This window comes from Trichosurus vulpecula, chromosome 5 (genome assembly GCF_011100635.1).
Source record: "Trichosurus vulpecula isolate mTriVul1 chromosome 5, mTriVul1.pri, whole genome shotgun sequence".
In the NCBI taxonomy this organism is placed as follows: domain Eukaryota; kingdom Metazoa; phylum Chordata; class Mammalia; order Diprotodontia; family Phalangeridae; genus Trichosurus; species Trichosurus vulpecula.
The window spans coordinates 117,711,807-117,739,564 of NC_050577.1; the positions used below are offsets into that span (position 1 = coordinate 117,711,807).

General features: G+C 44.4%; 2 protein-coding genes across 7 annotated transcripts in view; one reads left to right on the forward strand and one right to left on the reverse strand.

Moving 5' to 3' along the window:
- Positions 1 to 818, forward strand: part of COPG2 (COPI coat complex subunit gamma 2) — a 38,726-nt gene extending 37,908 nt beyond the window's left edge. For both annotated transcript variants that reach the window (XM_036762018.1, XM_036762019.1), the window contains exon 24: positions 366 to 818. In XM_036762018.1, coding sequence (XP_036617913.1) covers positions 366 to 496 — 131 coding nt within the window. In that variant the 3' untranslated portion in view covers positions 497 to 818. The remainder of the gene's footprint in view (positions 1 to 365) is intronic.
- Positions 810 to 27,646, reverse strand: MEST. 5 transcript variants are annotated; one of them, XM_036762026.1, is made up of 12 exons: positions 27,436 to 27,646; positions 20,940 to 21,094; positions 13,695 to 13,774; positions 11,826 to 11,903; positions 11,612 to 11,748; positions 10,858 to 10,916; positions 8,795 to 8,835; positions 5,799 to 5,869; positions 5,284 to 5,385; positions 3,820 to 3,896; positions 2,755 to 2,818; positions 810 to 2,086 (listed from the first exon to the last, which is right to left on the reverse strand). In XM_036762026.1, exons 2-12 carry the CDS (start codon positions 21,091 to 21,093, stop codon positions 1,969 to 1,971), a joined length of 981 nt encoding a protein of 326 aa, XP_036617921.1. In that variant the 5' UTR covers position 21,094; positions 27,436 to 27,646; the 3' UTR covers positions 810 to 1,968. The 5 variants fall into 5 exon arrangements, with proteins under 5 accessions (XP_036617921.1, XP_036617918.1, XP_036617916.1 ...); XM_036762023.1 differs by lacking the exon at positions 27,436 to 27,646 and adding an exon at positions 27,271 to 27,353; XM_036762021.1 differs by lacking the exon at positions 27,436 to 27,646 and adding an exon at positions 27,110 to 27,240.
- Between the last annotated feature and the right edge of the window lie 112 nt (positions 27,647 to 27,758).

Consider the following 27,758-nt stretch of genomic DNA (forward strand, 5'->3'; position numbering starts at 1 on the left):
CCCTGTTCCCTTAGGTCATCTTTGCGGATTATTTTCTGAAATCAGTAAGTCCACCCAAATGTTATTTGGCCAGAGATTTGCATTGGCTTCACCCTAACCATGGCTATTTTCTTCCCCTTTTTGCTCCCATTGGTCAAGTTTTGAGTCCCTGCCTGGTTCTATGGACATATTAACTGATCATAGAATTTAGAGCTAGAAGAGACTTGAAAAATTATCTGAACCATTTGGTTCCTTTGCATAAAAAAAAGATAAATATGGAGATACTTTTATTTCGTATTTTTAAATCAGATATATTCTATCTTTATATAGAAGAGGTTGGCTTGTTCTGACTGGGTCATATGGTTTTCTTGATTTTTCTTACCCAGGTGTATACAGAGGTGGCTATGACTTACTGGTGAGGTCTAGATTGGCCTTAGGAGATGGAGTGACCATGCAAGTGACTGTGAGAAGCAAAGAGGAAACCCCTGTTGATGTCATCTTAGCTTCAGTTGGATAAATTTTTACCTAAGTTTTGTAAGGCAGCCTTCAGTCAGTTGGCTTTTTTTCATGGTTTTGGAAAAGTAAATATGTCTAGCCAGATCTACCAAGCAAATATCTGTCCTTGTGTCTGTCCTTATGCATGTTGTTTTTACTCCAACTGCTCAACTTCTTTACATTCCTTTCTCTAACTTATTGTGTCCAAAAGCACCTGGAGGAGTTGAGAACTTGATATCCCAAGTGGTGGAGGCTGTTACAGGGGAGGGGAGGAATCCAGAGTCCACTTTTGTCAAAATTCATTTTTATTAATAGAAAATAAACAATTATTCCAGTTTCAAGTTTTGAAATTTGTTATATTTGAAGTTGCTAATAAAAAAGACTTTAAAATAATGGATTTTACTGCCTCACTGAGACACTGCAACCGTAGCTAACAAAATAGAGGATTCAGCACCATTTGCTTAAAGGCCTTCCAGAACTTTCATTTACAAATCCTTTCTGCTAAATACAAGAAAAACTAAGCTAAAAGAGAAGGCCACTGGAGCCAGCCCATGGAAAGCTGAGCAATCTTCAGAAAAGGAATTCAACAGAGCAAGTTGGCTTGTGTGACAGTCCTCTTGCAGGATTAAAGCCATCTAAACACTGAGGTATAAACAGACTGCTGTTAGCTGAGAGCATCTTGCCTACATATCAACCAATCTAAGTAGTTCTCTTGACAGACACTATTGATCCTTCATGCCTCAAAATTTTAGGTAACATCAAAAACAGTTTGGATTTAAATTGACTTGTACAAAAATTAATCATACTTAAAAGTTCCTTAAATTCACTACTCAGCCACAGAACACACCTGCTGGTTTAGTGTCTATAAAAAATACATCTGTAGGTGAAACATAACTCAGGCTTATAGTAAGATGCACTTAATACTGCATTATTTCAATTACAAATTACACTTCAAGATGTTATGGGAAATGGTGAAAGAAATCCAAAGTCATGACCAAAATAGAATCTGGCTTATCATAATGCTACATGTTGGTTATAGAACATGCAAGCATCTATATATATGCCTTTAAAGCCATTTTAAGACAAGTTGGAAGGATTTCCAAGTCATCCCACTTTCCATATTACATGATTATGTGGTTGGGATTGAACTAAAAAGTAGCATCTCCGAATTCCAAGAGTTCATAACTTCAAAACCTTTTGTGAAAAAGAATGTTGCTGGCTTCCTGCTTGAGAGCTCTGGGATGGTCGATGAGAATTTCTAACACATGAAGACATGGCCAAGTCCATACATTTGGTTGACTGTCAGCCTGAAAAATACTTCAGGAAGAGGATGGGACACTCGAGACAAAACGCGTTGAAGCTCATGGCGTTACTTGGGGGTACTATTTAGTGATGTGAAGTATAGTCATGATGCTATGACCTCTTTGAGGTATCAGTTCTTAATTTGAAACCATGACTGAAAAGGAAAGAGCAAGAAAAACAACTCTTCGCCCCTCAGAAAGAGTTGATGAAGTTCAAATATGCATTCAGAAAACCCATAGGATCCTCTAGCTGTGGATAGTGGCTAATGTGGTCGTCCAGAATTGACACTGTGGACTGGGGTATCATTTTCCTGTTGGAAGAGAATGCGAAGGCAAAGTGTTCAAGCTGAATTTGGATGGTCAGCATCCAAGCAACAGTTTAAAAAGAATTAAACCTGCAACAAATTTCTTGGTAGGAAAAAAAACCCATCTCTTCAAAGCAGGATGACTGAGCCAGGGATGAAGTAAGATATCAGTTACCTTCCTGGGTTGTATCAGGAGTAACAGGTAAAAAAATTCTTACTTGTTTCAAACCTTGCAACTTGATCTGATCACAAGCATATTGTTTCTTAGAACTGGACTAACCCAAGTCACAAGACAGTCCCACCACTCCAGATGATTGGAGAGGGAGAACATTAGTTAGAGGAAAACTATCCTCAGTTTCTCCTTGCAGCCGATAGGCTCAAGTTCCTAGCATATTTCACTCTGACTACAAACATCAACTCTACCTGCCAGCATTCTACTTCTGAGAAAGAAATGTTTATGGACATAGGCAATATCAGTTAAGGGAATCCTATTTTATTTTCCCGAGCACTGTTGGATTCAACCTGAGAAGAAGATTATCTCTATTCAAAGCCCTAACTTCACCTCTCCTTCATGAACAGTCAGGGAGCCCAGGATATATCTGACGGAATATCAGCTCTGTTCTCTTTGCACTTGATCCTGACTGGCACACAAGCTACCCCCAAGTATGACTCACCTATATAGATTCATAAATTCTGGATGAGGGTTCACTGGATCTGATGGCCCATAGATGAAATGAACTGAAAAGGAACAGGCAAAGAGTTAATGGCAAGGCATTCTTTCTTGACCCTCCATCCCAAACCCAAACCAGAAGAAAGTTTTCTCCCAGTATAGTCTGTCATTTTAGCCTACTCTTCTTGCCCTTTGAGAAAAATAGGTAACTCAATTTCTTTAATTAAATAGGTCACAGGAAGCTTCTGGCAATGAGGCAGCTAACCCATGTGGTTCATTCATAATCTTTCTTCCCTCCAGTGATCTATTTTGTATCTTTGGACAATGTATATCTCCTCTCTGTAAAGCTCTGTTTCTTTTAAAAAATCCAGAATTAATATTATTCTTTAAACGTCTTGCTGTATCACTAGCATAGTTGGATTTGACCTCTGATATGTAAATCACTTATTTGTTGAATGCATATGTGCTAAATATGGCAGTACTAGGGAGGCTGTTTTTTTTTAATTTTTATGTATGTATATATATATGGCTGAAGAAACTAATCCTTACCCCAGCTAAGTCTGCATACTTTGGTTGCCACTTACAGTAACTGCCTATAGTAGTATCCTAATGAGTGAATAAATAAAAAAGCATTTATTAAGTAATTATTTGTGCCAAGCACTGGGAATACAAATAGAAAATTGAGATTGTCCCTGCTCTTAAGGAGTTCACGCTCAAATCAGGAGAGCCAACACATGAGGGTTCAGTGACAGGGATAGCAAAGCCCAGGCATACTCTAATAACCCTAATGATCAGTGATCAAAAGTGCCACATCTCTGGAATGATGCACACCAGAGAGACTGGTCTACTTTTTGGTTCCCTAAGTCCCATACATAATAGTACTTTGCTGTTGTAGTATCTTCTTGGTTCAATTTACAATACGGTATATTTGTACTACTGATGAGGAAGAGTTCCCTGGTATTGGATTGTTACCTCATTTTTACTCTAAGGACCCGTTTCATTTCTCTCTAGGTAGGATGCCTCCCTTAAGATCTAAAGGTTAACAAAGAGGCAGTGAGGGAACACTTACGGGGAACATCCATGGAGGCGAGAGCCCCCACCCAGCGGTCTCGATGCTTCTTCCTCTGGTCGATGTACTGTAAGAGACTTCAAGGACAGATTAGGGAGAGCTGGGGTTCGAGCTAAAGCAAGCCATACTTTGGTGAGACCACAAGGCTGACATCAGCCAAAGGCTCCCTTCCGTTACATTATATGCCCACCTGCTACATCCATTCCTGTTCAACCCCAGAAGGAAGCGGTCACTTAGTGATGTCAGAATTCAATGGCACTGGGCAGGTATCGAGGCAGTAATGTGAAGCGAGGATCTGAATGAACTCAACATCACATAGATAAGGAGTGACTAATTCATAGAGATGCAACGAAAAGCAGACTGTGTCATCTTATGGTTTCAGGAAAAGAGCCTTCCCATTTTGTTCAGTTAGGTCAGTAGAGGCACCCAAAGGAAGCTCATCTATGTCCAGGATCATTTAGAGTCACAGACTTTTAGGGAGACTAGGTATTATTTGAAGGGAATTGTTCCAGATGATCTCTATGGTCCCAGTCACCCCTAAAATTCTTATTCCTTTTAATGCTGAGCATAACCTCCTCCATGTGATTCAACTGATATCTAGAAGACAAGGAAAAGAAACCTTTCCAGTACTGTCAGAAGAGACAGTCACATCTTGGACTAGAATTCGCAAGCTCTAATTTCTAGTATGGAACCCTTTTCCTCTCAACTCCAAGCAGGCATATCTGTGAACCTGGATTGTCAAGTACAGATACTTACTCTTTCTCTCTAAGAAAAAAACTTTTACTGCCTCATTGAAATGAAAAAAAAAACCTCACAGAGCCATATGGAAACTAACCATAACTTCTTGTTTCCAACATAGATATCAATTAAAACTTCAGAGTTAGCAAGACAAAGTGGAAGCCATACTGACCTCACTGACAGAAAAGGGAACCTTCTCTTTAGAATTTGCAGATAATCAGCACCCTCTCTGAAAACTGCCAAACTCATTTATGTCTAGACACTGGGGTCCTTTGTACCTTGCTACCTACGGCAATATCCCTTGCCCCAGCCCCTGAAGGCCCTGAAGAAGTTACAATATGATAACACTTTAGCAAACTCTTCTCAAGAATGTAAAAAACCTTTAAATGGTTAGTATTATCAAAGGCACAGGGAGGAAGAAGGCTTCACTAAAGGTTAGGTGGCAAGTCACAGACCAAAGTGAGATCAGAATTTGCAACAGCTTAGCTAAGTGTTTTGGGCCACATGGGCCTCCAGATCGTAATTCCACCTGTTCCCATTTTCTCTCTTCTCTAACAGCTTCTCAAATGGATGTAAAGCCAAATCAATAATTCTAGTTTTTGTTTACCAGCATTCCTCTTGTGACAGGGTACAGGCCATGAGGGAACAGGGTCGAGGTAGGGGAGAGAAAAAGCCATTTTCCCTTTAATAAAACAAGTGATACTAAAGTAATGGTGCATCTTTTACCTGTCAACGACCAGATTGCCATCATTGGTTCGAATCCCAGCCCACATATCCCACATCTCAGCTTCTGAGGGCTGTGTGTATGGCCCAAAGACCACTGCAAGGCTGAAAGATTGCAAAAAATTGAGAGGGTAGGTAGGTAGGTATTAGTAGAACTTCCCAATATTAGTGTCAAAACCAGGATACAGAATAGGTGCTATGTAAGCACTTAATAAATGCACTATCTAGGTAACATTTTGGGTCACTATGTTGGGGAGGAGAGATTTGGGGGCCTCTTTACTCTTCTGCAAATGCAAACCACTGCAAAGCAGCCTCCGCACAAGTCCCTCATCTCCTCTACCGCCTCAAAGCAGCAGATGAGTCAGGGGCCTTGGTAAGAGCTGCTGAGGTGAGGTAAGGAGAAGCAACCACGCCTGGTCCTAGTCCTAATATCGTGGCCAAGATTAAGGTTGGCAGCAATTTTTGACTAGTGCTTCCCAAAGAGCAGCAGCCCAGGATCTCAGCTCTGAGTGACTCACCCCCGAGCAAAGATAAAGAAATTCATCAGGCGAGTGAGAATGGGAGGCATCGGGCCTCCATCTTTGAGCAGCTGTAGGAAAGAAAAAAAAATTAAAAAAAAAAAGAGAGAGAAGAGTGTGAAATGAAACACCAGGAGAACAGGGCTTTTTACCAAGGCACGGGGAGCCTCTTTGCCTGGGACAACAGGGATTTGGGGTAAGCCACTCTATATCTGGAAAATAGAATTTCTTTCCTTCTTCCTTTGGAGAAAGAACAGCCTCTTTCTAACTCCCTCAAAGGTAAGGATCCTTCACCTTTTTAGAGGTCATGGCAGTCTGATGAAGACCCCTTCACAGAATCATGTTGTCAAATGAAGAAAGTACACAGGATTACAAAGAAAATCTATTATACTGAAACAAAGATGTAATTCTTTTTTCCCCATCCAAGTTTACAGCCTCACTGAAATCTGCAGATCCCAGTTCAAGACTCCCTGCTCACAGACTTGGCCCTTGTACACTGAAATTCCAACTGGAACTTAGTGAACCTGGATGAGGAACCCAATGGGCTTTCTTACATAAGCCACAAATATTCATCTACATATTTATCAAAAAAAATCTATCACTGTCAAAACAAAGGATATAACTCAGCCATTCTCAGGAGAGAGACAAATAAACAGCCCACCATGTGAAAAAATGTTAAAAAACTTGAGACACTAAAACCACTCTAAGGTGCCACCTGGCACCTATCAAATCATCAAATACAAGAAAAAGACCACAATTCACATCAGCATCACTGGCAAAAAACAAAACAAAATACAGAAAACAAAAATAGGCACAATGACTCACTGTTGCAGTTGCAACCTGGTCCATCTTTTTTGGAAATCAATGTGAAATTATAAAATAAGTTACAAAAATGTACATACTCTGACCAAGTGGTCCTACTTCTGAAACTATAGCCCAGAGACATTACTGAAAAGAAAAAAAAAAGGTGCCTGTATACAAAAATATTCACAGCAGCACTATTTGTAAAAACAAAAGAACTGGAGATGATCTAAGCACCCAACAACTGAAGAATGGCTGATCAAATCGTGGTATAGGACTGCAAAGAAATAACACTCCCTGCCAAGGAGTTTAGGCCCCTACAGGTCACACGTAAGGTGAAAGTGGAGCATAACAAAAGTGACCCCTAAAATCCCCCATAAAGTATACTACAGCCGGGTGTAACAGTAGATAAGAGTCCTGGATTGGGGAGTCAGGAAGACCAGAGTGCGAAATCTTCCTTAGACACGTAATAGCTGTATGACCCTGGGTAAGTCACTTAACCATCGGCCTCAATTTCCTCCATCTATAGAATGGGGATATTAATAGCACTTCCTCCCGAGGCTGTTGGGAAGGTCAAATGAGAGCATATGCATTAAAGTGCTTTGCAAACCTTAAAATGCTATGTAAATGACAGCTATTCTTGTTACAATCTCTTTAAATAGGTGTAGCTAGAAAGAGGTATTCTTTAAAGAAGGCAGGCTCAGGGAACAACTGGATCTGAGGTGGTTGTCATGGAAACAATGGAATTATAAATTTTGTTTTTACTACCACTACCCCCCCAACCCCCCCCCCCCCCCCAGCTAAGCTATTGATCAAGAAAGAGACTGGGGCCAGCACTTCTCAGATGGAGGGTGGGGGAAGAACTGATAATGACTTAATTGGCAGGAAATTAGGGAATGATTAGGGAAAAAACATTCTCAAAGGGGCCTAACACCTAAAAGTGATGATCTTAGAGGATGATCCCCTATACCCACATAACTGTTTGTCTTACAGATGCATCAGGTAGCTAGATTCCTTACGGCACTTGGCAGGGGCCCTTCTAGACCACCAGAAATGCCAGGAAGGACAATTACGACTCTCTCTTTCATCACTACACCATCCTAAGCAGAAAGAATATGTCTGTGTTTATTCTGTGTCGCTCCAAGGAAGCCCCTGGGGATGAAGGGGGGACTGTAGAATCCCACCGGGCAGCTGGCTCACATCCTGAGAGGCACCCAGGGCCTGAGACTGACTGCGAGGGACCAGCATCTATGTGCACAATGGCAGACCGAGGTGCTATTTAAACGGTTTGTTTTCTCCTACAGTTAAATTTGTATAGGCTAAAAGCACATACTGCGACGTTCCATCACAAGAAGCAATTATGAAGAACTCAAAGACATGAAAAAACTTATATGAATACAGAGAGAAGAAAGCAGACTCCAACAAACAAAATACACCTTGACTATAATCTGTACTTGTAACAGGAGTTCTTAACCTTTCTAGGTCATGGATTCCTTTGGCAGTCTGGTGAAGCCTATGGATCCACTTTCAGAATCATGTTTTTAAAAACATAAAATAAAACACATAGGATTACAAATGAAACCAATTGTACTCAAATGCAGTTACTGAAATAGCAAAAAGATACAAGTTTCTGGACCTCAAGTTGTACCCCTAACTTAAAAACTAACAGCAACAAATCCATGCTATAGACAGAAAAGGTCAAGGAGAGATTACAAAAACACAGGATGTGAACACTTCTTTTGTGTCAATATTAGCCCCTTTTAGCTAAAAGTCAGGAATAAGGAAATAGAAGAAGCTTAAAGATACACACACAATGATTCACAATCTCTTGTTTCATTCTGCATTTCATTTGTATTAAATTCCCCAATGCTCTTGTCCATATATCAGAATACCAGTACTTACTCAGAGATGTTAAAATAAAATGTTTATGTTAAAAGCAAAATCCGTACAGTCTTATGTGGGGGCTATTCCCTGCACTCCCTTCCCGTAGAAAAAGAAGAAAGGAAATGGAACACAGTGTCTGTCTAAGGTAAAAAGGTGAGCATCATGGAAGCTGCCCTTCTTTCCCAAGGGAAGGAGATAAACTAACATCTATCCCTCATCAGTGAGGCAACAGGCCTTTACAAAGGACCCCACAAGACAACTCTGTCCAAACAGAGTCTCGGGCTAAAGATTCACCCAGTGGACTGGCCAACCTTCTGGAGCAAGGTGGGATGGTGAGTCTCAGGAAAGATACCTGCAAGAGAGGCAGAAAACTTCCCTCAGTCAGTCACTCCCCAACAACTTCAGCCCAACTAAAAGTCTATGGTTCTCTTTCCACCTCACACCAACTTCTCCCAAGACTCCTCCCCTTAGGGCATTTCACCGAGAAACAAAATTAATAAAACAAGAAACTAGTGACACCTTACGGGAGCTCTTAAATGTTTTTACAGCCAATTACGTCTCCCTCGTTAGAGATGGAACATGTTTGCTTCCTCTGGTCTCTTTAACAAGACAGAGAGAACAAGGTTACTTTCCTCTCTTTCAGGTGAAGAGACTCCCAGGGAGAAAAAGGAATGTGCTTAAGGGAGGCCAGCACTGCATTCCAGAAATGCTAAACTCTATTTTAGGGCTCTGATGACTGCATTCTCTGTAAGTATTTACCCATCTGCCACTACGTACATAAGATTGTTAATAATTTCAGTGGCACAGATATGAGAGTGCTCAGTCTGGAATCGGGAAGACCCGAGTTCAAATCTAGCCTCAGACACTTACTAGCTGTGTGACCCTGGGCAAGTAATTTAATCTCTGTTTGCTTCAGTCCCCCCACTTGTAAAATGGGGATCGTAACAGCACCCCCAGTCATTGTAAGGATAAAATGAGATAAGATTTATAAAGCACTTAGTACAGTGCCCGGCACATAGTAGCCACTGTGGAGATGTTAGCTATCATCATTATTATTTCTGTTGCAAAACATGCTGAAGAGGGAGTTATTTTCTAGTATACACAGGGCCGAGGAGGAAGTGGTGCTTTCTGTTTCCCCATTTCTCCTAAAGATTATGAAGGAAGCTATTCTCTCCAGACACCAAACACTGGTGCAGAAGCCATCCCTATTCAGATTCCCTCTATAGCACGGCCCTGCCACCTGCTGACTGTGTGAGCTCAGCTGTAAAACAAAGACATCAGATGGCCCCTCCCAACTCTTAAGTCCACAATACGACCATGAACTACTAGTCAAAGACTATGTAGCTTAAGGAAAAGAGCCCAGGCTTGGAAGTAAGAAGACAGGTGTGAATCTTGGCTCTCCACCTTATTAGCTGGGTGACCATGAGCAAGTCACTTGAATGCTCTAGGCCTCATCTTTCTCATCTATGAAATCGAAGGGCTGGATCAGATGACCCATAAGGTCCTTTTAAGAGTCCATCCTCTATGATCTCCCCTCAAGATCCAGATCAGGTGACTAAGGCGCCACCTTCTGAACAAAGCCTTCCATGATCCCCGTCCCTCCTCCCTAAACAGTCCTCCAGTTCCAACCACATTGTAACTTGTATTATAGTGGTGCACTTCTTATCCACCCAACACATTATAAGATCTGAAAGGACAGGAACCATGATGCCCTTTTACATCTTTGCATTTCCAGGGTCTGGCATGATGCTCTGCACACAGTAGGTGCTAAATGTTTGTTGAAATGCATTGAAAATTGTTCCCTAATTGATATATTGCTTGCCTCCTCAGTGGGTGAAGAAAGGGCAAGCAGGAGGGAAAGAATCAAAGTCAAAAAAAATTTTTTAATGTTAAAAATAAACAATATTAAAAAAAATTGTTTCCCACTAATAGCCCTAAGTAAATAGCAGGTACTTCACCCCTTAAGCAGCAAAAATGAATTCCCAAAGCAATGGAACTTACTCCCTTCCAATCTCCAGCCAGAGAGTAAGGAAAGGTGACTCAGCTACCATCGCCTAGTCAGGAGGATGCATCAAGCAAGAATATTTTTGTCCCTTCTATCACTCCTTTTCTGCATCTTGCACATAGTAGGCTGCTTAATGGTTATTAAACTGAACTGAATTTCTGGCAGAGGGTATTCTGGGAACATTTAAACTTCAATCATGAAACTGAGTTTAATTTCACCTCAGGAAGATCTAAGTGCTCATGCCTTCTGCACCCTAGGGTCTCTCATGCCTGCTGCACGCTGAGACAGCCAGTCTTTTAGGAAACATACTGTGGTGCCTACAAGTGGCCAAGCTACCAGTTTTCATCCTTGCCAGCTCCAGGCAGTTACCTCCATTTGAAAGACAAAGGCTGTTGATGAGAACCCGACCAGTCCGATTATGCTTGTACCTAGGGACAGGGAAAGGGGAGACCATTCAATTCCATTCCATTCCACAAACACTTTGTGAGTGCCTACTATGTGCAGAACCCTGTGCTAACCCAGAGAGCAGCAAGGCGCTGATCCCAGCCTTGGGTGTTTACTATAATCTGAAGATATGGCACATATACCAATAACCATCATATAAAGCAGAAATGATTAACTATAAAAGAGGGGAGATTATATGCTCCATGGGCTAGACTGTAAGCTCCATGGAGGCAGGGAATCTGTCTCATATCTCCACCCACCAAGCACAGTTTACTCTACGTAGCAGACACTTCTTGTTCAGTCATGTCTGAATCTTCATGACCCCATTTGGGGTTTTCTTGGTGAAGATATTGGAGTGGTTTGCCATTTCCTTCTCCAGTTCATTTGACAGATGAGGAAACTGAGGCAAACAGGGTTAAGTGACTTGCCCAGGGTCACAGCCAGTAAGTGTCTGAGGTCAGATGAGGCTTCTTCACTCCAGGCCTGGTGCTCTATCCATTGCACCACCTAGCTGCCCTAGGCACTTAGTAAGTGATTGCTGAACGAATGAGCAAGCCTTGAGTAGAAGACTTGGGTCAGTATAGCAGCTGAGGTCAGATGTCCAGTAGGGTGAAAGGCTAGACTTTTCTCTGAATGAACACAGAAAGGAGAGAGTGAGGAGGTGTGTTGCTTCACTGACCTGTAAAGCAGTTCCTGAGCCACGGTGTCCCCATAGTCATGAGAGAGAAGGTTAACCCTCTGGTTCTGAAGCCCCAGGTGTTCCAGCAGCCCCTCCACAATGCTGGCCTGCTCAAAGATGGAGTAACGATGGGGCCTCTACAAAGAGAAAAGCCTAAGTGTGAGTCTCCTCTGGGCACCCTATCTGCTGGAAGCCCTCCACAGATGCCACTTACCGGTTTGTCACTGAAGCCAAAACCTAGGAAATCAAGGGCAATTACCCGGTGAAAGCGCTGGGTCAGGCCCTCCCAGATCTGCGAGAGACAAGGCCCTGTTATAACTCCATCATACAGACCTGTTGGGCAACACCCAACCACAACCCTCCCTTCCACAGTGACCAAGCAGAACCCCAACCCGAGGGCGGCTTTATCTAGGATGCTTCTCTCCATAGGGTGCAGAGTCCACCGTTTTCCCCTCCTTCAAAAAGACCCTCCTTGTTTCATGACAAGTCTTTTCCAGGGTTTGCCACAGTTACCCACCTCGTACATTAATTTTGCTATCCCTGACTCTCTTGTCCTATTTGCAGCAGCCTTTGAGACCACTTTGATGACAGGGCTATCAAGACTGCTTCTCTTCTAACCATTTCATAGGAGGAAAAAAACAACTTGTCCAGAATTTCACAAGGAGTTGATGATAAAACTGCGTTTAAAACTCAAGACCTCTGAGTCTGCTAGTCTTTTGCTGAACCACAGAGCTAAAGGAGTGAATGAGTAAATGAACTGGCAATCCAGTCATGCAAATTCATGTCCCCCACTCCCCACTGAAGATGGCTTCAGCAACAGCTATTCCGGGTTCATGGGGTGATGGGTGAATGGCATGACCTACTTCTTAGCAGTGGAGAGAGTGCCAAGCTTGGAGTCAGGAAGGACAGGGTTCAAATCCAGCCTAGACACTTACTAGCTCTGTGACCCTGGGCAAGTCACTTAACCTCTGTTTGCCTTAGTTTCTTCATCTGGAAAATGGGGGTCATAATAGCACTTACGTCCAAGGGTTGTTGTGAAGGTCAAATAAGATAGTTATTAAGCACTTAACACAGTGCCTGGCACTCAGTAAGCACTATATAAGTGTTAGCTATTTTATTGTTATTATTGGTATAACTTAGCAAAGGCTAAAATGATCGCCTTACTTCCAGGCTTGCTAAAGAACCAGAGACAGTTTCTTCTTTCTCATGAGCAGGGGGCCTGAAAACAGGCTCAAGGCCTGACTCAAGAGAGGAAAGGGAAGATGGGTGAGAAATGGGCAAGGTTATTATCCCCATTCTACAGATTAAAATAAACTCAAAGTGTACAGGGGACCGTAAGGTTGGCAAAGCGTCCTGCCACCGCCGTCTTATTTGCTCTTCGCAATGGCCCTGAGGCAGCAGGCACAGGTATTGTCATCTCCGTCTTACTGACAAGGAAACCAAGGCTCAGAGACGCTCCAACACTTACCCAGGATCACACAGCTGGTGAGTGGCAAAGCCAGGATGTGAACCCAGCAGTCTTTCCACCAGCCCCAAGGCTACCATCAGTTTCATCTGAATGGAAGCCCACAGTAAGAATGGCCATCCAACTTCTTTTACCTCTCTGGACCTTGCCTTCCACCCCCATGCTAAGCTCAAGCACCACCTTCCACCAGAGATCCTTCTGGATACCCCAGAGGCAAGAGCCTCCCCACAAAATTACTTGGTATTTATTTCACATTTGCTAATTGGTATACGTGTTTCCCAATAGAACAGAAGCTCTTTTAGAGGACTTTCATTTTTTACTTTGTATCCCCAGCCTATAGCACACACACAGCATCTGGCACACAGTAGGTACTCAATAAATGCTTGCTGCTTTCCCACTCAATACAGATCTGTGTATGAGATAGATTTATGATTAATGGTTGCTGGTGAAAAGATCACAGAATGACACTTTGAAAAAAAGAATCTTTTTCAACCATTGTCTACACAAGTGTCCAAATGGACTACTGGGCATCCTCGAATTTGGGTTGTTTTTGTTTTGTTTTGACCATCTTTGCAGGCCCCGAAGTTGGCCTCCTTGACTCTGGGTCTCTCATCTCACCTTATACCAGTCGTGGCTAGAGGTTGGAAAGCCGTGTAAAAGCACCACTATTTCTGAGCTCCCAACTGCACCCCATGAGTCTGAGGAGAAAGAGAGAGGGGAGGTCAGGCGGAAATCCCACAAAGGAACCATGAACCATGAGAATCTCCCTGGTGGTGGGGATTCTCTCAGAACCAATTCCAAATGTTAGAATACTTAGAAATAAATGCAGGTTTGTTACTGGCAAGTTCAGGAGAGCATTCAATACCTGGCTTTCCTTTTCCTCCACTAATGAACAGATAAAAACAATTTTAAACTGGCCCGCCATGTATGCAAATAGGGGCTAGAAACACATTACAAAATTGCTCCGACAGTCTGTCTTCCCTGAGATCCTGAGCCTTAGGAAGTCAAGAGTTACCAGATCAACTGTAGACTCAAACAGCAGATGCTGACATGATGATGATAACTAACATCTGTACATGGCAGCTAGGTGGCAGGGTGGATAGAGTACTGGGCCCGAAGTAAGGAAGACCTGAGTTCAAATGTGACTTAAGACACTTATTAGCTGTGTGACCCTGGGCAAGTCACTTAACCACATTTGCCTCCATTTCCTCATCTATAAAATAAGCTGGAGAAGGAAATGGCAAACCACTCCAGTATCTCTGCCAAGAAAACCCAAAGTGGGGTCACAGAGAGTCAGACATGACTGAACGAAAACACCTGTGAAGCTTTCTGAGGTTTGCAAAGCACTTTACATGATATTTCACTTGAACCTCACAACAAACCTGAGAAGTCAAAGCCATTCTCATCTCCATTTTACAAATGAGGAAACTGAGGCAAACAGAAGTTAAGTGACTTACCTAGAGTCATAGAGCTACAGAGGGTCTGAAGTCAAATGTGAACTCAGTACCAATGTGCACCATACTGAGAAGCCAGGCTGTCTTCTGGGTGTGCTTCTTAATAAACAAGCTCAGGCTAGGGCCCCAGAGCCAGGAATGCATGCAAATTCAATCTAACTCCGGGGGACCCCATCATCGGCATCTGCCGCCCACTGGGGGTCTCACTCAGAGGAGATCCCAAGCTTCGGGGAGCCAAAAGAGCTGCTGAAGACTTAAAGGTGGGAAGCCAAGGCATGGTCCGTCAGATATCTCCCAGATAGGCCTCAGACTCGGCCATTTAGAGTACAAGAGCAGTCCAGCCCTGGGGACCCCACTGACCCCAAACAGGTGCTGTGTCAAGCACCAGAGAAGGCGGAAAAGCATGGTCTCGGCCCCCCAGGAGATCAGAGTCCAATGGGGAGAGAACATGCAAACAACTATAACACATCTAAGACATATACAGAGGAGCTGTAAGGTAATCTCTAAGAGGGAGGGGACAAGCAGTAGGAAGTGCCAGGGAAGGCCTCATGTAGATGATGTTGGAGCTGAGTCTTGAAGGAAGCCAGGGGAGCTAGAAGTCAGAGGTGAGGAGTGAGAACATTCCAGGCATGGAGGAAAGCCAGTATAAAGGCACGTAGTCGGAAGACGAGTGGAGGGTCTACTGCATGCAACAGCAAAAAAAATCAGCCAGTATGTGAAGAGGAGGAGGTGTGGCAGGACTGGAAAGGTAAGAAGGAGGCAGGTGTACAAACCTTTAAAAACCAGATTTTATATTTGATCCAGGAAAAGTTACTGCTTGTGTAGAAAGGGGTGACATGGTCAAATTTGTGCTTAAGATAAATCTGACAGCTAAGTGGTTGTGATACTGAGATACTTGAGGTAAGGATACTAATTAGAAAGCCACTGTGATAGCCCAGGCAAGAGGTGACAGCAGCCTGCTCCAGGGGTCAGTTGTGTGTGTGTTTGTGGTGGGGGTGGGGGGGTCAGTAGAAGGAGGACTCAGCAACAAATCAGAGGTGTGGGGTGAGTGCAAGGGAGAAGTCCGGTACAAAACTGAGGTCACAAGCCTTGTGACAGGAAAGATGCAGTGCCAGGACTTGGGAAGTCCAGAAGAGGGGAGGGTTTGGAAGGGAAGATAATGAGTTCTATCCAGGACACAAGGAGCTGGGGATAGCTGTGGGACAAACAATTTGAGATGTCCAATAAGTGGTTTGTGGTTTGAGCCTAGAGCTCAGGGGAGACTTTAGAGATGGATAAACAGATCTGAGAAGCAGTATAGAGATCATTGAACCAACCCTAGGGTTGTTTGGGGGAGAGACAACGGTGTGTGTGTGTGTGTGTGTGTGTGTGTGTGTGTGTGTGTGTGTGTATGTGTATGTGTGTGTGTGTGTGTAGAGATTAAAGAGTGAGGAGAGGGGGAGAAAGACAGTGAGAGAATGGGAGTGGGAAGGAAGAGGAGGAGAGGAAAAAAACCGAGAGGGAGAGGGCGTGGAGAGGGCAAAGAGGGAAGAAAAGGAGGAGGGGAGAGAGAGTACAAGGGAGAAGGGAAAAGGAAAGCAAGAGAGAAGGGGAGGAGAAAAAACAGAGAGGAAGGGAAAGGGAAGGAGCAGGGAGAGAAGGGGAGGCAGGAAAGAGAAGGGTAGAGGGGAAGGTGGTGGGGACACAGGGGGAGAGGGGAGGGGGATGGGAGGGTATGGAGGTATGGGTGGGGTGGGGGGTGGTGGGGAGGAGAGGTAGAGGGGAAGGAAAGGAGGGAGGGAGATTTAGATAATGATTAAGCCTATGGAAGTCCGTGAAAATACAAAGAGAGAAGATGGAGGGGAAAGCCTAGACATAGGGTTAGATAACTACAGTTAGGAGGCAGCAGACAGATGGCAATCTTCTAAATGAGATGGAGAAGAAACAAAAGAGGTCAGAAAAGAGAAGGCAAAGGAAAAACCCATATTCAGGAGGGAACAGTGACAGGGGACAGAGAAGTGTAGAAGGATGAGGGCTGGAAAAAGGCCCTCAGATTTAGCATTTAGGAGATCCCTACAACCCCAGGAAGAATAGCCTTGTGGGGAGGTGAGGTTAGAAGCCAGACGGCAAGCCAGCAGTCGAGAGGTGGACAGGAATGGAGTTTTAGGCCCTTGAGATACTGACCTTGGGCTAAGGTCAAGTGAAGGGCCCAAGGGTCCATAACATACAAAAGGTTAAGAGCCCCTGATGTAGAAGGATTTGTAGGTTGGGTTAGGAAAGATGAGAGTTCAGGACAGACTGCTTCCAGTTTCTCAGTTTTACTATAAAGTAAAAACTTTTTAAAAAAATCTTTATATGTATTTTATTTATTCTTATTTATTTATTTATTCTTACATTGATGTATATATATATTTATTTTTTTTTAATCTTTCTTTTTCGGTCCGGACCTGCTTACCCTCAAACATAATTATATAACATAACCTCAGATGAACTGTAGAAGGGACTGGCTGAACACAGCCAACTAGCTAGTATACAACCCTAGCACAAGAAAAACCTGTCCTGGGGTCACCTCAGGCTTCTAAGGAGACATTTGTCAATAGGTGCCGGGTGAAAAAGGAAAAAAAACCCGTTTATCACCATCCACAAGGCACACACAGTGATGAGTATTCTGAGCCATGGGACAGAGATCTCACTGGGGACTTCATATTCAAAGAAACAGCTCAAAGAAAACACTGAGTTACTAAGGCTTTTGTATTTCTACAATGAGATACAAGAGGGGAAGAAGGGAGGGAGGGAAAGGGGAGCATGAGTTAGATGACAAATAGGGAGAAACAGAGAAGGTGATAAGTGAGGAATGAGAAAGGAACCAGATAGAATGATGTGGGAAGGAATCAAGAGAGAAAAATGAGGGGAAAGAGAACTGGTGCGGGGAGCGGCGCAGGAGGTGAAAGATTCTGAAAACAGGAAGACCCGAGTTCAAATGTGTCCTATCAGACACTTACTAGCTACATGTGGACCTCAGCCTGCCTCAGTTTCTTCATCTGTAAAATGGGGGAAATAGTAGCGCCTACCCCCCCAGGCTGTTGTGAGGACAAAATGAAATATTTGTAAAGTGGTTTGCAAACCTGTGTTACATAAATGCTAGTGTACATTTACATGTGCATACACACATACGTATGTATGTGCATATATGATAGCTAACATTTTAACATATACATTCTATGTGCATCCATCTCTCTATCTTCCTCTCCCCTCCCTCACCCTGAGGGTAGCATCGCTTCCTGCCCATTGCCCTCTGCCTTCATTCTGGGAAGCGAGCCACAGCTACTGAAGACCCAGAAAATGAAGTTCTTGCCCCAATTTCCTCAATACCCTCAAATAGTTTAATATCACAAATTGATGTGATTTTATCTATGGAAATGACAATAAAAAAAAAAAACAAGCATTAACACCTGCTTTGCTGCTGGACCCTAAGGACTGCAAAAGGGATTTACGGTTTTCATATTAATCGATACGAGCTGTGTAATGAATATACTAATAAATATAGATTTTTCAATACCACCATTTCACCAGCAGATTCTGGCTCGGGAGTCAGAGACTCATAATGCAGCTTAAAGTTATCAATCAACTCTAACAGTCACTTTCTTGTCCTTGTGGTACCTTAAAAGAAGCGAATCAAGGATTGTTAAAAACCTGTTTCTGTCACAGAATGCTGATTCTGAACCCCGCCAAGTAATCATGACCGCCCAAGATTTGAGAATAGTTCTCACAAGACTCCAGAACACCTATATGGTCCTACCCTCAAGCGCTTGCCATGAGGAACCACTCAAACCCTAGAAATGACTGTGTTGTTATCCAGCTCCCCGCGCCACACACAGACGACAGATAGACACACACACGGCTAGTACTAATCTGTGCTACAAAGTTTCTTTGTAATCTACCTGGGGGTCAGGAGCAGACACAAATCCAGGGCTCTAAAGGGCTTTTATACACATTACCTAATTGAGTTGGAGGGCACTACTATGCCCACTTTCTTGATGAGGAAAACAGAGGCAGACAAGTTAAGCAATTGGCCCATGGTCCCCCAGCTAGCGACAGGTCTTCCTCACTCTGCCTGCACCCCGCCATGATGCCTGTCTAAAAAAGTTTTTAGCAATACAGCCTTTGGTTAAAAAGTCCCCTTTAAAGGGTTCATGGATACTTTTCTGCCTGGCCTTGGGATATTTCATGGACGTCATAGAATAAGGTTTCATCCATTCATTTGACATTCAATCAATGTTCCTTTCTTTATTCAAGCATTGGCTAAAGCAACAGGCATGGTAGAGAAGGAAATGACCCCTGACCCGGCAGTGACCTTCTCGGGAGGGGCTCTGTAATATCAATTAAGTTGGGTGTCTTGGATTGAGCCTTACTAGTTGCAAAGCCCCAGGCCCAAACCCCTATCTACTGGTGCTAAGCCTATGCAGGCGTGAAGCCCTCAGGGTCCTAAGGGGAGTTGCTAAGACCAGAGCCAATAGTAGGAGCCTGAGTCTGGTCGCTTGGATTATGTTTAATGATGGCTAAAGAGTGTATAAAAAGAGAGAACAGAGTTATTTGTTTGAGGCTCTCACTCCTGGAGGCTTGGGACTCTGGGCAGCCCATTTAAGAGCCTCCCGGCTGAACTCAGATGTTGATGGTTTCTTGGTAACTATGAATTCTGTTTGGTCTGTTTATAATGTATGTTTGTAATTTGTTTGTATTTGCTCTGAAGTTCAGGGTGCTGGCTTTTCCCCCTGAACTAAATGAATGATATTTGTATGTTCCAGTAAACTGAGATAGTTGACCCCTTAATGTTACTTTCCTTAGTAAAGCAGATCAAAGAACCTGTGCTGGCAGCTTTCTGTATGCTGGTTGTTGGTGGGTCTTACACCCTTACAGCAGCTGCTAGCCAGATTGTTGCTACAAGCTCTGACCCCAAGGCACACTGCTGGGTGCCATGGAGGCCCTCTGGAGGAACCCAGGTACCTGAGAAACTCACAAGGGCCCAGAAAAGAGGAGAACCAAAGAAGACAAAGCAGAGGATGAGAAGGGAGGGAGAAGTGCCCCAAGCAGAGAAGTTACCACACTGACAGCCACAGATCCAAGGAGGTCACTGCCCTGCTCAAGAAACCCAGGGGTTTCCCAAGTGCCTCTAGGACTCAAATTCTCCATTTGCTTCCTCTTTCTCTCTGGCTCTAGCTTACCTTTCCAGGCTCTAACAAATGCTCCTCTTCACACACTGAATGCCAGCCAAGCTGACCTTACTGTCACTCTTTCATATCCAATCCCTATGACTGTACCAGCTGCTTCCCTGAGCCTGACGTCGCTCTCTCCTCACCTCCCTGTCTTAGAATCCCTAGCTTCCTTCAAGGCTCAGTGGGTATCACCACATATATACACACATGCATACATATATGGAGAGGGGAGGAAGGGAGGGGGAGAAAGAGACGATTTGGAGAGAGGAAGAGGGAAAGATAGAGGGGGAGGGGGAAGTGGGAGAAAAAAGAGAGAGAGAACAAGCTAGTACTTACAACTATTATTTCATTTTATCCTCAAAACAACCGTGGGAGGTACTGTCCCCATTTTACAGATGAGTTAAGTGAAGGAGGCAGAGGTTACATGACTTGCCCAGAATCACACAGCTACTAAATGTCTGAAGCCGGATTTGAACTCAAGGTTTTCCTGACTCCAGGTCTCATGTTCTATCCCCAAGCACTAGCTATAGCTAGACAGACAGATTATACATGTATAGTATTTACTTATCTGTACATATACTATTTCCTCCCAATAGAATATAAGCTACTTGAGGACAGGAGCTGTTTTATTTGCCACCTTTCCAACGCCCGTGTTCTTTTTGACACTGTGGGCAAAGTACGCTCCTCAGAACCAGGAAGTCCAGGGTACATACCTGCCGTGTGATTCTGGGCAAGCTGAAATTAAAACTGACACATTTTCAAAATTTGTATTTATTAATTCATTGAAAAATAATAATAAAACCTATTATGTGTTCATTCAGTGACCTGGGCAATGCTAAGACTATAAGCAGATGCTGCATTGGCAGAGAGAATTTCATTACACAAGCTCCTCATGCCAATTAAATACAAGTCTGGTTAAAACAACAACCTGAAAATTCAGCTAAATAAATGCTTAGTAAACACCTATTATTTCTTCTCACTGAGAGTTCCCTCTCTACATTAATGAAAACACAGGTCTCAATAAAAACAAAGAAGTTTTTAAACTCCATTGAAAATGTAAAAAACATTCACCCTTTGAGGAAGTTGATATCCGGGGTATAGAGGGCAGCTGCACTCTACCACGAAGAATTTCTCGGCAGCTCCTTTGCTGGGAGCCCTGGAGCTGAATCCATCTGTCAGAAGCATCTTATCTGACCAGTTCATGTCCTAAGCCTCACCTTGGTAGAAGATTGTCAAGCCCTTGTATGTGAAGAACCTGCCTGAAGTCTTCCAGGAGTGAAGTTCTGGGGAGAGCTGGGGAGGAGGGACGTGTAGGTAGACAGCAAGAAGAGGAATGCCCAGGAGGCCCACCTGGATCCACCACTCCTTCATCCTGGGGGGGAAACCAGAGACCCAGAGTGAGCCACACATAGGGATTATCAGGCACTGCAAACCCTCAGGCTGGAATCTCAAAGGCCTCCCAAAGAAGGCCGGGAGGAGGCTGACCACAGACCACAGGCAACGAACGGTTCTGAAGTCTGTGGCAAATAACGTACCCCATGTACACAGACTTTTCTTTGCAACCTCTATGCAGAGGCGAGATGGAGATCTGCCTCACCATGCATTATTTCCTCTGTTTGTGGCTGCCTCTGAAGTCAGTCACAGGACCACAGACCTAGAGCTGGCCACCTAGTCCACCTCCGTCATGTTGCAGATTAAAGAAACTGAGGCAAAGGAAGGTTAAATGTCCGAGGTTACATAGGTAGGAAATTCAAACTCAGCTCATTTGATCCTAGAGCTTCTTTCTCCAGTATCATGCTACCAAGTGGGGACCTATTTGCTTAAAGAAAAGGGACTATATGAAAACACTCTCTGAACCTCCTCTAATGCACTTCACCAAGTCTTCCAAGGAGGAAAAAGTATCCTTTCCCCTTCAGTTTACTTTATCAGCTCATCAATCTCTCCCCTCCCTTCCCTTATGTCCCCCAATAAGAGGTACGACATCTCCTAAAAGGGCAAAGATATCAAAGGGTGAATAATCTTAAAATGAGAGCTGTATCTCCAATATACATTAATATATCTGGGTCTTATGTCAGCTATTCTCAAATCTTTTAGTCTCAGGAACCATTTACACTCTTAAAAATTCTTGAGGACCTCAAAGAGTTTTTATGTGGATATAACTACTAATATTTACCATATTCAACATTAAAACTGATACATTTTAAAATATTTATTTATTTCATTTTAAAATGATAATAAACCCATTACAAGTAAACCTAAACAATGTATTTTTAGGAAAAACTCTATTTTCCCAAATTAAAAAATTACTGAGAAGAGTGGCATCGTTTTATATATTTTTTAAATCTTTTGAAAGTCTGACTTAACAGGACACAACTGGATTCTCATATCTGCTTCTGTCTTTAATCTGTTGCAATGTTTGGTTTCAGTTGATGTATGTGAAGGAAATCTGGCCTCCTACAGATATGTAGTTGGCAGAGGAATATTTTAATAGACAAATGTCTTGATACTACTATGAAAGTAGTTATGATCTCTGACAACATCTGGGAGGGTTCTAAGCCCCCCAGTGTGTCTGATGACTACCCTTTGAAAACCGCTACCCTATCACATGCCAGTCAATCAACAAGCATCTATTAAGCATCTACCATGTGCCAGGCGCTATGCTAGGTGCTTGAGATATGAAGACAAAAATCAATCTAGTCCCTGGCTGCAAGGAGCTTATAGTTTAGCCAGGGAAGAGGGAAGGAGGGAAGGAAGGGAAGGAGGGAAGAAAGGGAGGGAGGAAGGGAGGAAGGAAGGAAGGAAGGAAGGAAGGAAGGAAGGAAGGAAGGAAGGAAGGAAGAAGGGAGGGAAAGAGGGAAGGAAGGAAGGAAGGAAGGATGGAGGGAGGAAGGAAGGAAGGAGGGAGGGATGGAGGGAGGGAAGAAGGGAGGGAAGGAAGGAAGGAAGGAGGGAAGAAGGGAGGGAAGGAAGGAAGGAAGGAGGGAGGGAAGGGGAGAAGGAAATTAAAGGGGTGAAGCACTATCACTTGGGGTTGGGAAAGGTCTCATGCAGAAGGTGGTGTTTGAGCTGAGTCCTGAAGGAAACCAGTAATTTTGAGATGGAAGTGAAGAGTTTGTGTTCTCCACATATTCCCTCCATATTCATGCTGTTGATTTGAAAAAACAGAAGGAAAACAAGCTACGCAATTAGCTTAGAGGTAAAGCTGAAGAGGTAGCTGTTACTTATGCTAAAGTAAGCAGTTTTGGAATGACCCAGAGTGAATAATCTCTTGGGAGGCCTGGGCTGTGGATTACATTGTAGCAGTCTTTTCTTGGCTGACTCTTAAGGAACTTCCTATTCACAGAGTTTCTTAGGATTTCCCCAAGACAGAGCTGATAATCTGAACAATTCCTGATCTCACCCAATGCATTTGGAAGGGATAGGGGAAGGTGGTAAGTTGACCCATGGGCAAAATGCTGGTTTCTCTGAGAGCTAGGTGGTACAATGGACAGAGCAACTGGGCAAGAGTCAAGAAGACTTGAGGTCAAATCTGGCCTCAGGCACTTACTAGCTGTGTGACTCTGGGCAAGTCACTCAACCCTGTTTGCCTCAGTTTCCTCATCTGTAAAATAAGCGAGAAGGAAATGGCAAACCACTCCAGTATCTATGCCAAAAAAAACCCAGATGGGGTCATGATGAGTCAGACACAACCGAAAGGACTGAACAAATGGCCATGGCGGGGGGCGGAAGGGGGGGGGGCGTCTCTCAGTCTTAGTTTCCTCAAGTTATAAAATGGACAAAATTTACCTCAATACAAAAAGGACACCAATATACATGTGAACCACATGAAAATCATTGGAAGGGGAGAGGAATGCTGTTATTCCAATAATAATTAGCCACCTGCTGAAAACACCCGTCACTGTACTTAGTCATGTATGTTTGTGACTTCCCCATCAGATAATATCAAGAAAGTCCCAAAGTTTAAAATGTCGGTTCCCCTAAGGCAACCTCATATTGCACCATTTTTTAGCATTATTATACCCTAAACACTCACTCACTGGTTTCTGCAGCAGTCCACAAAAGGGAAGAGGTATAGCAGTCAGAGAAGAAAGAGGTGACCCATGTTCTGCCCCCATCGTGTCCTGACCTCTGTAGTGGGCAGATATCTACCAGCCTTTCCGGTCACTCTTCCTGTCCCAGAGCTCTCCTCTCTATTCCAGTCTCTGCCAAGTCAGCTCTTGATGGCTTCAGTATTCGCATTCATTTGGCCTCTTAACACCCTGGCCCTCCAATTCATTAGCTTTTTCAATTCCCATAACCTACAGCTCCATACTACCCCAGCTTCCTTTAGAGGGCTCACTCCTATGACTTCACCATCACCCAAAGCTCTTCCTCTTCCATGATCTTAAACTCTTGAAATTCCCTCTCTATGCTCATAACTTCCTATGTTGCCACCTGTCCCTAGATCTCCTCCCTCTTAAACCTAGTCTTCACTCTCACGCCTTCACTACAACTTCCAGTTCCTCTGTTTCTTCCTGCTCTCCCAGTCCACCCCGAAGCTGAGTTCCTTCTCCCCTACAGTTCAGTTAGACAATGTATTCCACCCTTGGACTCTCTTGAATCTCTTTGCCCCCTAGTGATTCTTCCATTCTTTCCCTGCTAATCCTCAACCCCGGATACTTCCAGAATCCATCCCCAAGGGGCTAAATATGACTGGTATAACTTTATCACACGAATGTGTCTTCCTCCAAAAATTCACGCTTTCTAATCTCAACTGCACTCCCCAGCCCCCATGGCCAGCCTTTTATTCATCCCTAGTCAACTCTCTGGGACTCTCCTCATATTGGCTATTCCAAATATTTTCCCCTCCCCCCTTGCCCCCAAATTCACTGGGAAAAGCTAGTCTACGCATTGCAAAGTCTCTCCTCTTCCCTATATTTTACCAGTCTTAGAAGTGCTCCAAGAAAGAGATAATCCTCTTACTTGCTTAGGTTAATTCTTTCTCTTCCTAAAGTGTGCCTAGTGGATTATTCTTTCCCACACCCCGCCCCCACCCTCTTCAATCCCCTCCCATTGGATGGCTCCTTTCCAGCTATCTACAAACCTACTCAGGTTTCTTCTATCCTTTAAAAAGTCTTCCCAAAACTGCCATCCCCTCAAGCTATCGTCCTGTATCTCTTCTGCCTGACACTAACCGCCTTCAAATCATCACCATGGGCTCACTTTCTAAGACTACTTTACTGCTCATGGCTATTTCTCCAAGTATCAGAGGCAGTATTTCTACCTTCTCTTTACTCTCTCCCTTAGCTTTCAAAGGTTCAATTAACATTTCCTCAAGTCAATTCCACTTATTATTGGGAAAACATCTCATCGATAAAGTGGGGATAAAGCGGGGATGATAATTTTCATACTACCTATCCCACAGGGCCACTGGGGAGACAGAGGTCCTGCATTTGTATCCTTCCTGCCAAGAGACCTCTCTACCTGGATATCCCATGGCCACCTCTAATCCAATGTGTCTAAAATGGAACTCACTATTGCCCCAGACCCAGCCCTCCTCCAAACTTCTCTGTTTTCTACCTGAGGGTGCTACCATCTTCCCAAGACACCTTAGAACCCCAGACTCTTCCCTCTCCCCATATTCAATCAGTTGCCAAGTCCCATCAAGTGTACCACAACAACTCTTGAATCTGTTTCTCTCCATTCACATGGCTACCACCTGGGTTCGAACCTTCATCGTCTCTAGCCTAGAATACTGTTGTGAGGTTGTTGACTTGGTTTCTATTGTTTGCTTTTGCCAGACCTTTAGCCTCTACCAAAGTAGATAGACAATTTCTCAGCAACTTCAGAATAGCCTGGTTCATTTGCCCAGGGTCACACAGCTTTATTTCTCCATTATGCCTCTCCAATTATCAAAAGTCTCTTAATTGGTCTCCTGAATTCCTGGACCTCACCTCTTCTGTCCACCCTCCACAATAAACTTCTTAAAGTACAGGTGTGACCATGGTATCCCTCTCCCCTTAGAAAACTCTCAATAGTTCCCGATTTTCTCAAAGATAAAATCCTAATTCAGTCCCGCCTTTTCAGCTTGTTTTCACATGACATGAATTCTAGGTTCCAGACAAACTAGTCATTCCTACAATCAGGGGTGTGCTGGAGCCAACTTAAACCCAGGCCAAGTGTTAAATTTTTCAGTGTGAGTATGCTACAAATCAATGTTGGATTTATTGTTTTGTTGATTGTCTAGGCCTAAGAAAGTAATGGAGAAAATATTAACAATGCAGATTAATTTTTTTTTAATTTTTCAGAGAGCCAGTTGTTAGACATTTACCAGGCCACCTACTCAACATTTCATTTTCTGCATCACTGTATTCAACCAGGCACCAGCTTCCCCCCATGCCTGGAATCCCTCTTCTCAGCTCCACCTCTCAGAAATTTTATCTTCCTTCAAAAACCAACTCTTCCAAGCAGTCCTCTCTGATTTCTTCTGCTGTTGGTGCTTTTTCCCACCTAGAACTACCTCGTATTTGCTTACCTGTGGACCTGTTCTACCCCTCTGTAAAAGGAAGGCAGGGACTGCTTCCCTATCCCCCGATGCCTTGCAACTAGTAGGGACTCTTATTAAGTGTTTGCTGAATCTAACCAAATTAAATTCAGGTATGCGATTTCAGTGTTTGGTTTTTTCCCTCCCTTCTCCATTGCAGATCGATCCTCTCCACCCCATACTCCATGCTTTATTAGTTGGTCTTCATGGGCTGCTATGGTAAAAAAAAAAAAAAAAGAAAGAAACCACAGCAACAAAAAGAATTTGGTAGGCAACCCTCTCTAGTGAGACAAGCCTCTCTTGGCTAGACCTCATCCCCAAACGAGACATATACAGTCCCAGCCCCGGCCCTGAATAACTGGAATTACTGTAATCCTGCACGGTATTACCAAATACCATCTGTAACGTCATTTCACACACCCTTTAGCATTATCACACACATTCCATATCTCACACACCCTTTTGCCCTTGCCAAGGAGTAGTTTATACGCAGAATGTAAAATTATCCAGCTAAGAAGGCAGACGCTATCCCAAATCTAGTGAGACAAGGAAGGGAGGGAGGTAGAAAGGAAGGGAGGGAAGGAAGGAAGGGAAGGAAGGAGGGAGAGAGGAGAGGAGGGAGGGAGGTGGGGAGGAGAAGGGAGGGGAGGAGAGGGGAGAGGAGAAGCGTAAGGGAGAGAGGTAAAGAGCAAGGGAGAAGAGGAGGGGGAGGAGAGATGTGGGTAGAGAGAGAAGGGAAGAAAGGGGGCAAGGGGAGAACAAGGAATGAAAGGGGACAGGCAGAGAGGGAGGGGAGCAGAGGGCAGCAGGGGGACAAGGAGCAGGCAGAAGGCGCACTCCGGCCCCCTTAGTCTGCGGTGCCACCTGGCTCCTCCAGGTAGCGGCTTCCCGAGGTCCGAGGTGGGCTCCGGCCGGCCTGGGCAGCCCGTTAGTCGCAAGGCAGGCGATCGCCCGTGACGCCACGGTCGGCTCCGCGCGCCCGTCTCCCTCCACGTAGAAGCCCGCGGTCTAGCTCGCCCACTGACCTCTGGCACTAACGCTCCGGCCAAAGTGCACCCAGGCTCCCGCGGGCGGCGGCCGCTCTCCTGTGCCCTGGCTCGTCTCCAGCACGCCGCGGTCCCGGGACGCTCCAGGAGCGCTCCCGGGGGGGCCCCGCGCGGTCCCCCAGCCGAGCCCTCCCCGCAGCTCACCTGAGCTCAGGTCCAGCCCCCGCTCCCAAGGCCGTCCATGCCCCGGCCGGCGCCGCCTGCGCACGCGCCGCCCTCCGCCCCCGGGAGAAGCCGAAAAGCTTCTCCGCGGACTCGGCACAGTCCCGGGGCAAGAGTTCGGCGGAGCCACCGAGCTCCGGCCTGCGGGGATAGAGCGTCGCCGAGGCGGCCCGGCTCTCCCACCTCTCCCCACCTGACGCCTTCTTCCTCCTTCGGGTCACCAGACGACGACGCCACCTAGGGGAAGTGCGAGGCGGTGGCATGCCTTCGCAGCACCCATTGAAACACTGGAAAGGAGCATAGGC